General features: G+C 40.0%; 1 protein-coding gene across 5 annotated transcripts in view; it reads left to right on the top strand.

Annotated features, from left to right (window-relative positions):
• PRKACB (protein kinase cAMP-activated catalytic subunit beta) overlaps positions 1-6,717 on the top strand; it is a 67,092-nt gene extending 60,375 nt beyond the window's left edge. For all 5 annotated transcript variants that reach the window (XM_048312480.1, XM_048312479.1, XM_048312478.1 and 2 more), the window contains 2 exons: positions 585-749; positions 4,430-6,717. In XM_048312480.1, coding sequence (XP_048168437.1) covers positions 585-749; positions 4,430-4,555 — 291 coding nt within the window. In that variant the 3' untranslated portion in view covers positions 4,556-6,717. The remainder of the gene's footprint in view (positions 1-584; positions 750-4,429) is intronic.
• Positions 6,718-16,432: the final 9,715 nt, after the last annotated feature.

Raw genomic sequence — 16,432 nt, 5'->3', positions numbered from 1 at the left:
GTCACTAGTGTGCTGTCTTCAAATAGTGCTGTTATGTAAGACTTTTGATGTTTGGTGCATTTAGTTACCAGAAACAGATTGCAGAACAGCATAAAGTTCCAGATTGACTTTTCATATATGATTGCTGAATGTACAGTTATTTCAGAGCATATCTATATTTTTATATGCTGTGTATATGCTATATACTGTGTCTCTTCTGTGTGTGTGTGTGTATAATATAATATAAAAATTTATAACTAGAAAATAGCTGAGAATGTCTTGAGATGATGTGTTGGTGAGACACCAAGTTAAACTTAGCTTTTAGATCACTGTTACATTAAATTAATATTTTGCCTCCTAGAAACTTCCAGTTCAAGAAATGGTAGATGGGCAATGTAATGCTATTGATAAAGGCTTTGTGAAACAGAAATACATGTGCAACAATAATCATCTGTCTCTTCATGCATTCCTGATTGATTTGGTTTTAGAAGAAAGACAGAAACTATTGCCCTACTGTTTTCCTTTTGTGTGAAGTTGTTTCCCTTCACAGGGGAAAGAATCAAATCTGTATCATGTTTTTTAATGTTGTGGGTGTATAATTTTAGGTGAGGTTCCCATCACACTTCAGTTCAGACTTAAAGGATCTTCTAAGAAATTTACTCCAGGTAGATTTGACCAAACGATATGGAAATCTCAAGAATGGTGTAAATGACATAAAGAATCACAAGTGGTTTGCAACTACAGATTGGATTGCCATTTATCAGAGAAAGGTAAGACCCTTCCTGATCCTTCAACCTTTAAGAGGTTGAAGTAAAATTTCTAATTGTTGTAGTTATTTTTTATTTCCTAGATCTGTGACTTGAAATTGAGAAAGGGTGAAAGTAGTTTAATCTTTTAAAACTCCAAAGCATATGTATTGATTGAGTTATGTTTGTTTCTTTTGGGTATTTTATCCTGGACCTCTGTGTACATTCACGTTCTCTTTAACACACATATTGTGTGTTTGTCTATTTCTGGATTATCTCAGGATGAGGCATCTCCTGCCTCTCTCACTTTTTATTTAAACCCTGCTATAGTGGCATCTATAAATACTCCTCCACAGCAGAGATGAATTTGTTTTCCTTTCCAGCCAGCTCTTAGCACTCAGACTGTGCTTCAGTGTGGAGAAGCTCAAGCCAAAGCTAGAGCCTTTCTTTTTTCTCCTAAAGCAACCTGCTCCCTCCTTGTTCTTGCTTTGTCTTGATACTGTAAAAAAAAGCTAGAGATAAATGATAATATTTAAAGAAATTGGTTTGAATTTGAAATGCTAACAGTCTTGACTATAGAGGCATGAACTTGCTGCTGTAACAGCAGTATTTTAAGGGCCAAACCTAAATACCAACAATAGTTTATAAAAAGAAACTGGTTGTTTGGCTACACAAACTGACAGTACAGTTGTTGAATTATTCATTAATGTATTAATTACTAGAAGACAGGGTACAATTAACGCATCCTGTATTCCTTGCATTAAATATAGATATTTTTAAGAAAATATTCCCTATTGTAGAATTCTAATTATCTGTTCTTCGCTTTCTTAATGCCTCTTTGCAAGGCAGATTTATATGCCCTGAGTTTCATTTGCCAGTATGCTGTTTGGGAACACCCAGGTCCCATAATATTAAAGCAGGTGTTTTAATACTGTGCTAAATATTCTTAGCATTCCTAATGTACTGCTATAGTGAATTACTTTCACAGAAATAAGAAATATTTTTATATGTTAACACATAGTACAGTCAGAATAGCTATTACTAGATTTAAAGGGTTGTGAAAACTGATGCCAAATAAGTTTGAAGCTTCTAATTATAAAGAATAAATACTCTAATACTGAGGGTCTGAAACAACAGCATAGATTGTAATATCATTCAAGTAGTCATAGAAATACAGCAATAAACTTTCAGTTAATACTAGTTTTTCACAGTGGCTGTTACCACAACATGTATTCTCCTGAACAAACTTAGTGTTCCTTGGCAGCTAATGTCATGTGAATGATTTTTTTTTTTTTTTTTTAATGCTACAGTCATAAGTAAACCAGTCAATTACTTAGTATTTCGGATAGAGAATCACAAAATACGCTGAGTTTGAAGGGACCCACAAGAATCATCCAATCCAACTCCTGGCTCTGCGCAGGATACCCTAGGAGTCACACCATGTGCCTGAGAGCATTGTCCAAAGGCTTCTTGAACCTGTCAGGCTGTGCTCACTGCCCTGGGGAGCTGTTCCAGTGCCCAGCCACCCTCTGGGTGAAGCAGCTTCTCCTGATGTGCGGTCTAAACCTCCCCTGACTCTTCAGGCCATTCCCTCGGGTCCTGTCACTGCCACCACAGGGCAGAGATCAGTACCTGCCTCCCGTTTTCCCCTCCTCAGGAAGCTGGAACTGCAGTGAGGTCTCCCCTCAGTCTCCTCCAGGCTGAACAGACCCAGTGCCCTCAGCTGCTCCTCACACGGCTTCTCCTCAAGGCCCTTCACCACCTTTCTTGCCCTCCTTTGGACACTGCAATAGTTTCATGTCTTTGTTACCTTGTGGCACCCAAAACCACCCCCAGGACACGAGGTGAGGCAGCCCCAGTACAGAGCAGAGCAGGACAATCCCTCCCTTGCCCGGCTGGCGATGCTGTGCCCGATGTCCCCAGGACACGGTTGGCCCTGCTGGCTGCCAGGGCACTGCTGACCCAACTTGCCATCGACCAGGACCCCCAGGTTTGTTCCACAGCACTGCTCTCCAGCCTCTTGTCCCACAGTCTGTCCATACATCCAGCGTAGCCTCATCCCAGGTGCAGAATTTGGCACTTTCCAATGTTGAACTTCATACACTTGCTGATTGCCCAATTCTCGAGTTTGTCAGGGTCTCTCTGCAGGGCCTCCCTGCCCTCCACGGAGTCAACAGCTCCTCCCAGTTTTTTATTGTCTATGAACTTACTTAGTATCCCTTCCATTCCTGCATCCAAATCATTTATGGAGATGCTCAAGAGCACAGGGCCAAGGATTGAGCACTGCAGAACCCCACTAGTGACAGGTCGCCAGTCTTATGTCACCCCATTCACTGTAACCTTTTGTGCCCCACCTGTGAGCCAGTTGCTCACCCATTGCATGATATACAATCAAGTCTTCCTTTCTTTGTGTGTTTCCATATTTATTAACACACTGCCTGATAAGATGATTGTACTTAGGGCCAAACAGGTATTTCCACTATAAACCAGTGTTACCTCCTGCAATCTCTTTGGAGATTCCATAGTGAAGATAATAGGGAAAGGTCTGACATGTCTCATTTGAAAGTGTTCTAAAGTTCAAGCAGTAAATGAGGTATTTTCTGTGCTCTGATTTTTGTTGTAAGAGAGTGACTGAAAGTCAGTTTAAGAAAACAGAGAGAATTCAGATAATGGTCAATGTTTGGCTTTGTAGGCTAGGTATGTACACAGACTGTGTGCTCACTCAGGCTATACCGCTAAAATGCGTATATTGTTTCAGGAACAAAAGGATACACACATGGCAATTGCACTCATGAATGCACAAGTTACTGTTTCTTCTTGGCGGTGTATAATGTTATTGCCCACAGTCAGTGGAGTTTAATTTGTGTTAGTCTGTGCTGTACCTCTTTAATTTACTGATCTACACACATGACACACCCCCCCACCATCAGCAATCTACCTGGTTGCACAATGTGGTGTGATCCTCTGCCTCAGCTGGAGCTGGAGCTGTGCCTGTCCTGCTTCATTGTCGCCCCACCATTCTACCTCTGGCATACTTATTCCTTGGGATGTTTGGGAGAGAGATACTTGTCGGATTACTTTGTGTTTCCAGGTTTAAATTTGCATCACCTGCACAATTTTGTTGTAATTTTGCTTAGCTTATGGTACTGTTTTTGAGTGACTCCTTCAAGTCATTGCTTGTGTCTCATTGTGGCCTGGTTTGGAGAAGGCTTTCAGTTCTCACCTAGTTAGGTCCTAGGAGGAACTTCATAAGATATGCAGAACAAATTCTTTTACACTTGCATTAGGTTAGTTTTTATTTGGAAATAGATTATTATTAAGTAGGAAGGAGAGTGTTCCAAACTTCCCTAAGGCTTTTGTGTAGTGGTGGTGGCAATCAGTGTTCTCCATGTCCTGTGCTAATGAGCTGGAAGGAGCAGGATGGCCTCTGCAAGGAGAGAACTAATCTTTGTTTGGAAGTGGAAGTCATTTTTAATGATGCCTCTCAGCAAGAGATTAGTCTTTTTCAATTTAGATTCACACATCTAGGCCTGTACCTTCTTAGGTTGGTTTTATGAGCCACAGCTTAAACCTGTAATACCTGATTTCTTGGCAGGATTTGAAAAGTAATGGGAGTATTGCTGTGCTCATCATTACAATGCTAAATCTACTGGTATTAGGCCAGTAACATTTCATGTGCCTTTTTGTGTCTCCCACCAATACAGGTAGAAGCTCCATTCATACCAAAGTGCAGAGGTCCTGGAGATACCAGCAACTTTGATGACTATGAAGAAGAAGATATTCGTGCGTCTCTAACAGAAAAATGTGCAAAAGAATTTGCTGATTTTTAGTGGGAGTAAGAGGACAAGATGACATCAGGGCTCACATTGGGATCTTTGCACTCTGTTAACAGATGAGGTGGAGCTGAGACCATCATATGTCAAAACAGTTACCTAGTTACTTCATTCCACAAAGCTGACTGAGGTCTTTATTGCCATCTTCCATGTGTGCAGTTTGCACCAACCCTTCTAACTAGGCACAATTAAGCAAGCACTGTTTGTGCAGTAACACAGAATAATAGACCACTTTCCTACTTAACTTTGGTTTCTGTCGTTCTTTGTTTCTGTGTATTGTTCATTTTCCCCCTTTGAAATGAAGTAGTTTTTTACCCAAGAATGCTCCATTTTATTTTGAATAATGTATTATTTGTGTGAGTGAAATGGAAGGTGTTGCGGCTAGTGTGATTTAGACTGAAGTGAAAGATAAATGTTGCTTCTAGTCTGTGCCAGCCAATAATTCATGTCTGTCTTGTGTCTGATGCTACAATTTATAATAATTTTTTAGTAGCTCAGACTAAACCTAGCCAACATTTTTAGCATTTTTGAAGGTAGTATTTATCGCCATATAAATGTCTGCTAAATTAACTTAAAAACATTTTTTCCTGGAGGCTGACCAAAATTCAGTAGAATCAATTGGATGGCTTAAGTAGGGGACAGTAGCTAGACCCCGTGCCTTGGTTTTCTACATCCCTGCAGTTTTCGTCACTGCCTCCTTCCTTTGTATTTCCCACCTAGGCAGTAGGCAAATTGCCATAACCAGACTGTACCATGGAAAGCTTACAGTCTCATGAGAGGGAGTAATTCCATCTGGTCTGGATTTTGGACCATATTAAACCAAGTCAACTTACCAGCATTTCAGTTGGCAGGTATGAAATGGCTTGTTTAAGATCAAGAACCCTAAACTCTTAAAGGAAGTTTTGGTCAGTACTGTAGAGAATTCATTTTGATTCACCTTTTCTTTTTTTTTTTTTTTTCCTAATTTTTAAAAAGTAGCCAATGTTTGGGCTCCCAAAGTATTCCTTGCTTCAAGCCTTTTTTGATTAAAAAAGGCATCCATTAGAATAAAAACCACCATGCCACAAAAAGCAAAATGCGCTCTGCCATTAGCTATGAAAAACAAATGGTTTAGCAAATGCAAAATAATGTTCTAGATGCATCGCTGGATGAACACGGTTATTTTTTGTTAGCTGTTAAGAATAAGAGGTTATTGCCAAGTTTTTATTCTGGTATACTATATTAGTAAACTGAGGATGGAGTACTGCTACAATCATTTTCTTTTTAATTACAGCACTTCATTCAAGAAGAAAAGAGATCAAGTTTAAAAACTGCAACAGCTGAGTTTATTTTAGTTGCGTTGTGTCTTCATTTCTAACCTACTTTCTTTCAATCAATCAGAATGTATGGTCACACAGATACAAGTATTTGGGTTTAATTATGTTTTGTATACTCTCACCAACTGACTTAAAAGGTATTGCTACCATGTGCTAGCTTTGGGCACTTTTACACATTTATTTCAATGTTAATAATCAGCGGCTCAGCACTTTTTTCGGGGTTGCTTTTAAACTTATTCATAGTAGTTTTATTTGTACACTTGGTTCTGGCTGTCTCAGTGACCTGTCTTAAAACAGCACATCTAAAAGTTTAAACTAGACTCATGTTTTATGACAAATTTACATGCATACAAGGATGATTCTTTTTTTTAAAAAATGAGCTATATTGATATATAGCCATTGGATTTCTTTGAATGCCAGTGCAAATAAACAGCTGGCATTCCTTCCTTTTAATCTGTACGACACTCTTAAAAGAAAAGCCTTTGTAGACATTTTACAAAAGAGTATGAAACATACCACCAATGTTCTGTATGTTTAGGTTGTTGAGCATTTTTGCACAACGTCATTAGGAGGCTGACACTGAATGCAGTCTTTGTCCACCCATATTTACATACATGCAAGAAAAGTATAAGATACTTTGCTGTAGCAAATTTTATGTAACAAAGATATATCGTCACATTAATAAATTTAAAGAAATCCTTTGTATGAAAATGTTAAAATCTTTTGTATTTCATTTAGACCAAGGACATGCTGCTGTATGCTAGCTGTATGCGATAAATTCTACAGTAACTTTGTTGTCGTTTATGAACTTTAAAAGATTTTAATAAATGTTGGAGATCACAATTTGATTCTGTTATGATTTTAATTTTTAATCATTACATTTATAGTTCTAGGAAGGTTCAGAGATTTTTCTGTTCTGTAAAATACTGTAATCATTCATCTTGCGTGTACAATAAGACAGAAGTCTAGGAAATTGGTTCTGACATGTCTGTCTGATATCCAGATTAAATTCTACACGAGCGTAAGTGGAAAAGTCATCATAATGCCATGATATTATGCTATTTTTTAATTTTATGAAAATCCTGTTAGAAAGTAAAACACTTTTCCAATATGGCATAATAGACTTCAGTATGGAAATGAGATTCTATTTTGGAAAAGGAGGGGAAGTGTGCAATTTCCAAGGCATTAGTGAGTACATTTGACAATGTGAGTATTATACAACCCTCTCATTTAAACACAGTCATGAAATATAACTACAGAATATTATGTTACCTGTATTTAATTTGAAAAATCCTTTTCACAATATGGAAAAATTGTATATCTATGACAGTAGAAGCTTGTTAATTTTACACATTTGAGGAATTAAGTGTTGAACTATATGGTATATTTTAATTGTACTCTAGTTGTATGTAACTTTCATTTCCAACATAAAGGATTGTATCTCATTAAGTAAATTGCTTTTTTTATTATCTTGTCAGTTGCATTAAAACCCTTATTTTTAAATCCTTTAAAGTATTTTACTAATTTTTGCAAATAATTAGATGTTTTTAAGTGCTGCAATAGTGTGCAATAGTAAACATTTATATACAGAAGTGCAAATTAAATTATGTACAACACTTGTGCTGCTTCTTTGTGAATCAGAATGTTGTATTATGACAGTTGTTGCACCTCCCCACACGTGAGCAGGGTTTGAGAGCAAGAGGAAAAGGTTGTGAAACGTATGAGTTGGGACGCATTAAGCTTTACACTAAACCTTTACACTAGGCTGTCTGGAGAAGGTGGTGTGGAGAACATTAAAGGCACTGTGAGAAGTCTTGAACTTCTCAGACAATCAAAAGCAAGCAAGGTGATCATTAGCTTCAGTATTGTTTGTCTTCATATTATTTTCATTCAGACTCGATGCTTTTTATTAAAGATAATTGCCTGTTTTTAAACTGTCTGCAGATCCCGCTGTACAAACTTTGTGCTGTGTCTCATTGTGCTGTGAAAAACTGATAGAAGTAAAGACTGTTCATGGTCTTGGCTTTGTCTGTCTTGAGGCTTTTTCTGCAAGTGGTGTTCAGAGAGGCTTCTGGTGCCTGCTCTGTAATGCAGCTCCTCCTCTTCCCGCTGTCTGAGCCGAGCTGTGGCCTCTTGTGCTTCTGCTGCTGTACGCCTGCGACTGCAGTGTTGTGTTCTTGGTTTCCTGGTACTACTGCTACATTACATTTTAAAGACCTTTGTACTTTTTCTAAAGCTGAGCTAAAAAACCTGTGAAAATACTGTCTTCTGCTTTTACTACAGCTCCTAAACAAACACAGCATGCTGAGCCACAGATTTGAAGGTGTCATTAAAATCTGTTCTTCTGATTTGCTGCATAAGGAGGATTTATCCCAGATCAGAATTGAAGAACCATTCCATTAGAAACTGGTAAACAATTCTGTTCTCCAACTTAGGTGTATATAGCTGATCTGGATGTGTTTAATGATATTTAAAAAAAAAAAAAAAAAAGAGTTTGACCACCACAGTTTTACAAGTGTGGGTCTTGCATACATTTTAAAAATGTTTTTATTGGAAGGCTTGAGGTATTGAATTATTTAAGGTCTCTGACAGAAAAGGTAAAATACGAGCACCTAACATCAGGCTGGGCAGTAAAAGGGTTAGAGCTCCACAAGGATGTTTAAATGCCTTATAGATAGTAAATGTTTGTCATCTTACATAGGGATTATGTGAAGCGTTGGAATTTTTTGAAGTATAAGATGGGTACCTAGAGGCAGGACAGGATCTCAAGATATCTTCCCTTTCTAATTTCTGAATTTGATGACAAATAAAAGTATGAATTCAATCGGAGATCTAGTCACATTTTTACCTTTTTTTGTTGTTATTGTGGTTTGGATTTGGGGAGGGGTATCATATGACAAGAAGGGATGCCTGAAGGAAACTTGCAGATATTGAAAATGTATTTTATTCTTGTAATTGACTACTACAAAAAGTAGTCCCTCAGTGGGATAAAAACAGCTTGAGGTTTCTATGAAATCATTTGGATCAGTTCCCAACAGTGTTTTCAAGGTAAAAATTCCTTTAGAATCCTTACAGCTTCATTGTGCTGTTCCCTCCCTTAGAGGGTCAAGTACAAATGTCTTTGCAAAAACGTATTTCTAAGAATTGTGTATGTGTGTCTCTTTGCTTTGAAGCTTAAAAGCAACATACTTGTGATGTTCATTGACATGAGCTGCTGGTCAGTGAAGCACGAATGGAAGAGCCAGTGACAAACTTGCACATTTCTTACTGATGCTCAGCTTACAGGTGTAGATTTTGATGGATCACACAGTAGCAATCTAATGTCTGATGGCAAGGTTGCAGCACAAAAACTCTTCAGGATGAAAGGTTGCTGGAGTTTGAGAGGGAGGTCAGTGATCTGTTCCCATCTGTACACAGCCACGGTGACAGGTGTTTTCCTTTGCTGGGAGGTCGTTATGAGAAACTTCTTCCTTTGCCTTTGCTTCCAAGGCACTGTGGACAATGAGAAAGGACACAGCTGTAGCTGTGTTGACACAAATGGAGCAAGGTCTCAGCAGCCTGGCAAGCAGTGTGGTATGTTCTGAGTGTGTTCAGTAAGTTCCAGGAAAAATTACTGCTGACTAGGGCAACAAAGAGAAAATTGGAGTGATGGAAAGGCTTGGTTAACTGAAATTCTTCCCCCACCAAGGTAATTTGATTCAATTGAAGAAAAAAAATTATCCAAGACCTCATTTCAATTTAGTGGTGTATTAATGCTTTGGTCTACACAGCAATATCACAGTACCAGAAGTATTGCTCTTTACTTTGTATCTACATTGCTACTTTGAGTGTATATGTAGTTATCTAATTAACAATTCAACAAAATGAATGCTTGATTGGAATGTTCCTTCAATTTCTCCCATCTTTGCCATCGTCCTTCTACTTGATGTTTGCATGGGCTGGGGATCTGAGTGTCAGGATTCCATTAATGATAGGTAACACCTTGGATAAGTAAAATATGATTCACCTATCTCACAGACATGGTAATTCAGGTTAAGCTATCAATATGTAATCATTTTATAAAAGCCCAGTGTTTATAAAATACCTGTTTGCAAATGCCCCCCTAAAAAAAAGGCCTCAGTGTGTGTCCTCAGTTAATACATTATCTTCATTTCCCTTTTTTTCTGGCCATATTTATTGGGAAATGTGCATCTGACAGGCTTGCTTACCAGTGGGAAAAACGTAAGAGAGGAACTTAGCAGGCAGCCTTAGTAAAAACATCCTATTGTACCAGAAACAGGATCATGGTGGCAGAACACGTAATGTGATGTAACGTGCATGTCATGATACAGTTTGTTAGTGCAAGCACATTAATTCATGTCCAGAGTAGTTCCACTTCCATAGAAGAATCTGCTCTGTTTTTAGGACATAACCCAGGGCCTTGGCTCCAGGAGGACATCCACTCCAGAGAGCCACCTCCCATGGCCACAGCACCCACAGCTCATGGACTCTGGAAAGGAATTTCAGAGCAGGACTGAGTTTGCTGCAAGAGACATTGCCTGCCAAGAGAAGCATTGCAGTGAATGCTGGGAGGAAACTAACTCCCTAAAGTCTCATAAACTTTTTTTTTTTTTTAAGCCCCTCAAGGAAACCTGAAATATCAGCACAAATGCTTTTTAGCTTGGGATTTGTACAACACAAACCTATGCTTTGGGGCATACCTAGTATTATGTGTGAAGTTATTAAACTGGTCTTAATTTAGCTACTACTTACTGACTAATAGAACTCAACTCTGACTTTTCTTGAACTTTTTTTTAATGTTTTGGGTTACTACAAAATCCTGTAAACTAAAATCATGAAAGTAGATGATCCTTAAGGTTCCTTCCAACCTAAAGTATTCTATGATTGCACCTTCAGGAGCTCTCCATAACCAACTGCTCTCATTACATTTATTTGCCAGTAGATGTCACATTTACGTGGTGTGGAATCCTGTGTAAGAAATGGCAGCTGCAGAGAACAGTAAGAACGAGAGACTTGGAAAATATTTAAGAGCAGTAGGCAATGAAAAATTTAGATTGTACCAGTCACATAATATGTCAGGTAATACATGCAATACTAACCATGAGTATTTGTTCTTTGTGTATTAGTAGATTTTGCCTTTAAATCCTTTTAGAGTTAATAGTTGCAGTATTTTTGTACAGGTTTTCGTATCATATATATGAGCAAAAAAGAAGGTTTTGACACTAATTTGAATGAAAGCATTTTTTTCATAATATGTATTATTGCATGAACTATATGAAAATTTCACTAAAAATCCCTGATTGATAGTTCCTATTTTCATTTCAAGCTAGAACTAGAGGGAAGTGTCTGTTCTAATAGCCCACAATCACATTTCTGTTTTATGTGCCATTGAAAGTTCAGAAATACACTGTTTTTAACCAAAGATTGTCACCAATAAAAATTGAAAAGTGCTCCTAATCTGATTAGTTAAGTAAATAGTATTTATAGTAAAGCAGATATAAATTTTTTTTGAGTTGGATGGTAATCAAATTTAGATGTATCTCTACTAATTATGTTTACAGGCAAAAGAACAACTGTTCATATTTTTCTGAATTATGTGATCACCAGAGCAGTTGGAGAACAAGTTAGAGCAAATGTGCTCTTGAGAGCACCCATGATCAGAGCCTCATCAACCAATTCAAGATCTGAGTAAGTGTTTAAATGATCACTTTAACTGTTACAACCTTAATGCAGAACTGTTGAATGTCATGTCTGCTCATGTTCAGATGCATCTGGGTTTGGTTTATATCAAAACAGAGAGTAGAGGGAAAAACAGGGTCTCTAATGTGTGACTGGAACACTTGCCCCCCTGTAACAGCAGTTCTTTTCTTGCAGTCTGTTTTGGCAACCACTGTCCACCAAAACAACATGTGCATCCTCTGAGCTTGCATATTGACACACAAATCATAGGGATGTCATTTCTTTTGGTCTGCTCACAGTTCAGTGCCTAAGAGCAGAGCACCCAGTAAGTTCCCCCAACAGAACCAGTAACTGAGAGCTGCAGAAAATGCCCTTCCCTAGGTCCACAGTGCTTTCAGAGGGCTGAGGAGCAGCATCCTCCAAGGCTGAGCAAAGAATGAAGTGCCAGACTCTGGTCTTCCACACCTGGCATCACTTCTGGCAGTTACACCAAAATAACAACATGGAAAGAAGATGCCAGTATTTACTGGGACGTGGTCACTTTACAAATGCTAAAAATCTGGATATTTCTCACAGTCAGGTTCTTCACTCCTGGGAGAAAGCAGCAAAGTAGGGAAAAAACTAGCACTAATTTTTTAATGTACTCTTTGAAATGAAATTGAGATTTCTGCTTGTGTTTTGTTGACGCATGTCTGTCTGTAATTGTTTTTCTGAGTGCATCACCATGTTGTGCTTTTTCATTTGCCTCACTTTGTACAACTAAAATGCTACATTTTAGATTTCCCAGAGAAGTAGTAGTTATTTCACTGAGATGTCCGAGCCATGTTTCTATAAAATGTTTTTATTAGGCTGGATTCTGTTTAACAATGTTGGTATTTCATATGAATACTTTTTATAAGCTTCTTGCTACATTATTACAAGTTGGGCAAATATGTGGCAGGTATTACTGCTAGTATGGGCACAATGAGCTGTGTTTTATACAAGGATTTTCTAATATAAAGTATAAGCTTTAAATTAACAAAGGTTTAATTCTAGACAGAAGCTTTATTAAATATGAGAAACTACCACAATAAGGAGTTGCACAACAAAATAAGTAGGGCAGGAAATTCTCAGTGAAGTGGATATAATTCACGTGCAGGAAGATTTATTTAAGCAATTCAGTCTTGGAAAAAAGATGAAGCAAAAGCAGAAAGGTATCACTGGCCTTGGACTGTAGTCAGCTGCTCTACACGTTCATTTTTAGGCTGGTGTGTTAATGAAGAGGGTGCAACTCCAGTCATTTTACTGGAGATTCATATGATTACGAAAAAAAGGTCGGATAATGCATATTGTATAAAAAGTACCTTAGGATACTAAAGCAAAGGTTTCAGGGCCTCCCCACCAGGACAAAAGTGAGGTATTTGCCCCCCTGCCTGGTCAGTGAGTCGGAGCAGTGCTGCTCCCCTCAGGCTGGCAGCCAGGAGCTGTGTCACTGCTCCAGCACTGGGCACCTGCAGATCCCTCAGCCTGACTACCAGAGCTTTCACAAAAGGTTGTGCATATCTCCAGACCCTGTTCTTTACCTCGTTAGAGTGTACCCAGGTAAATGTATGGAAGGTAAACTGAGGCCGACTGGCTGCTGTGCTCTGACCTTATGTTTAACACACACTGTAACATAACTGCCTCAAAAATGAATGCCAGGCTGGTACCACGTTGCTCTGCTGCATTCTGGCCATGGGTTTTCTGCCTCCCTTCCCTCCACACTTGCTTAACACCACTGCTACTTTTAGGCTTTTGTCTAGGCTTTATGCAGAACTTCAGAGCAACATGAAAATACCCAGCCATGCAGAAAACTCTGACAGGTCAGAAGGGGACTTTGAAGAAGACACAGCAGGGTTTTTGGAGGACCTTCCTGGCCAAGGCAGGAACTGAAGAGAGGCACTTCCATTGCTGGACTCCATGGGCTGGGAACTGTCTCTCTGTGCAGTGCTGAAGTAGGGAAGGAAGAGTAGGACAATAGGTATTAAGCTGTTGATGCTGTGGAGAAAGATAAGTGGCAAAATTCCATTCAAGAAAACTAAAAAGACTATGGACAGGCGTGGAAAAGATCTTAACAGAGGAAAGACAGTTTTCTGAGAGTAAAATGCTGGAAAGGTGCAGCTGGACCAGTAACAGGGATTTTTCCTCTTTCTGGGTGGATAGTAGTTGCTAGGAACTGTGGAAAAACCCCTTAGTTACTTACTAGTCCAAGGGAGGTCTCAAAGCATCAGTACCATATAGGTGTGATACAAGTGTAGTGTGGAGCAGTGGGCCATTCAGAGCAGACTGGAAAGGGAGAAGGTACTGCTGAAACCCTACTGCAGCCCAGGGTGCAGCTCCAAATGTCCTCTCCTGGAAGGTGAAAGGGGAACAAGATCAGAAAATGCAGACCATACAAGGGCTGTGGTCATTCAGACAGCTGAGTCTATATAAGAATGTAAATACCGGAGAAACAGGGAAGTCAAATACTAAACTAAACAATATTAAACTAAAGATTATTACTACAGGAACAAACAGGTATAAACTGTTTATGTATTTTTCAAGCTGTAGATTAATTGTTCCTAATCCCCAGCAAAGAGGAGCCGGACAGAGCCTTTCTGCTGGGCAGAGTGGGGTAAGATTCCTTATGGGCCCCACGCCAGCGCTGAGTGTGGATGGGGTTGTGTGAGGGCTTGTGATGGCAGGAGATCAAACCCCATGGCCTGGACAGTCCCTTTTCAGTCTTGTATTGCTAGGAGGGAAATGATGCAAAAGGGATTTTTAGACTGTTGTTATTAATTGACTGGACATAGCTATACATTAATTCAATTTGCAGGGCAAGCTGGCATCTTACACCCATGTCACTTCCACACCCGTGTCAGAAGTTACTTTGAAACAGCCTGTGCCCCCATTGGATTCCCATGCCGCCAGTGCTGTGCATTACGAGGAATTGATGATTTTTTGGCCGCCAGCCACATCTGGATGAAATCTCTCTGGTTTACTTTCTTCCTCACAGTGAGCAGCAGGAACCACAAACGAGCCCCGAAATGTCTCCCTGAAAACCCAAAGGAGAAGCAAACACCTTCAAGCGTTTGTTCCACGCTGCGGCTCAGGTCCCAGCGGCACCAGCATCTTCCAGAGCCGCCCCCGCTGCTCCCGCCAGGGCCGTGAGGGGAAGGCGCGGCCGGGGCGGGCCTGGCGCGGCCCCCGCGGGACTACAGCTCCCAGCAGCCCCCGCGGCGCGGGGCGTGCGCGGCCTGCGCGGCCTGTGCTGCTGAGGGCACGGGGCTCTCCCGAGGGCTCAGAGATATTCGGTCGTTGTTGGCAAAGAAATACGTGTTTTATACAGGGCTAGATCCCTTCTACTCTGTATAATGCTATCTTATGGAGAGGGGCTTCCTTCAGTGTGTGATGTTTCCTCACTCAGCCTCCACAAGTATGCGTTTTAACCATGTTTTTACTCAGGGCACTGGAATAAAGAAGGTTCAAAGGGCTTTATTTAGCTCTGGAGAGCTGAAATTCAGTACCCTTTGCACAGCTAACAGGGTGCTACGCTCTCCTTTGCCACATGCACCATGCATTTTGTTTTCTACTGTTTCATTGCCAAGGACAAAACAAAAGGATAGCTTTGCAGTAGGAAACTGGCATTTTTCAATACCCAGAAAACAGGGTCCACTGGTGTCTGGTATCCGCACTGACCTTTGCGTGTTTCCCCTTGTGTCATAGTGGAAGTTCAGACACACAGGACTGACCCCTTAACCTGGATCTACCAACCCTGGTCTCACTTGATTCCCTGCATGGCTTGGAAACATTTGGTTTTTGGTTTGGTTTTTTCTTGCCAGAAATGGGATGCAAATAGTCAAACAAAACACAAATTCACTTTTCTGCTTTATCTCCCTCCAGACATAATTTCATTATAATTAAATTACCTTACCCCAATGAATGAAAATACAGGCCACAGATCATATTCCACACTGAATTTTTCCACAACCCATTTCCTTAACATTCCTCTCTTTGCTGTTCAAGGTCCTCTAGAAGGAATGCATGCTCTGTGTGAGCCTCACTTCAAATACTCAAAGGATTAACTGAAGAACATGATGAAAGGGAGAGTGTGAGTAAAATAGCTCATTTATATTTGTATCCTCAAATGTCAGTTCTTTACCAAAGTTAGAAACCCGCTGATGCAGAACACTCATTATGGCTTCTTTTAGAATGTTTATTTCTTTAGAGACAGAAAAGAATTTCCTTGCTCGGCTCACTTGTCCAACACAAATATGCCATGTTTTACAGTATGCTTTGGGATGGGAAGAGGGTTTTCTTTAGGGTACAGTACACTTAATACTCTATTTATCTTGTTTATCTGCATTTATTTAAATCCCAAAGCAGTGAGGACTGTTACTGTCCTCTGTTCTCAATGCTTCTGTTGATACTTGAGTGCCGTTGCTTGCAAAGCTCCTGCAAGCTTCAGTTATTTATCTGACAGCACATAAGTAAGACAAAATGAAGGGTTGGAGAAGTCGTGTCTACAGTCCTTTGCCCAAAAGTCCACTTTTCTGGTAATTTTAGTGCTTGTAACTGTGTCCAGTTAGCAGTTAGGTGACCTGGATCTCCGTGCAGCTGTGGTGCAGTAAGCTTTGTCTGGGAGTGAGACGGCTGCAAAGTGCCTGGGACAGCCCCATGTCCCCACTCTGGTGGCCAAGCAGGCTCTGTCTGTCTGTGCCAGCTGGGCACTTGTGTCAGAGCTCTGCTGTGGAAATCAGGATGGAGTCACCAGTAGGTTCTGTGTGAATCCCCAGGTAATTTGTAACGTCCCCCTAGCCTTGCAGCAAACAGCAGGAGTTAGAGTGGCTTGACTCAGAAGGAAATTTTTCAAGTAAAACAT

Source organism: Corvus hawaiiensis, chromosome 9, assembly GCF_020740725.1.
Source record: "Corvus hawaiiensis isolate bCorHaw1 chromosome 9, bCorHaw1.pri.cur, whole genome shotgun sequence".
In the NCBI taxonomy this organism is placed as follows: domain Eukaryota; kingdom Metazoa; phylum Chordata; class Aves; order Passeriformes; family Corvidae; genus Corvus; species Corvus hawaiiensis.
Note: the sequence above shows the minus strand (reverse complement) of the source record. Positions and strands in the feature narration are given on the sequence as shown.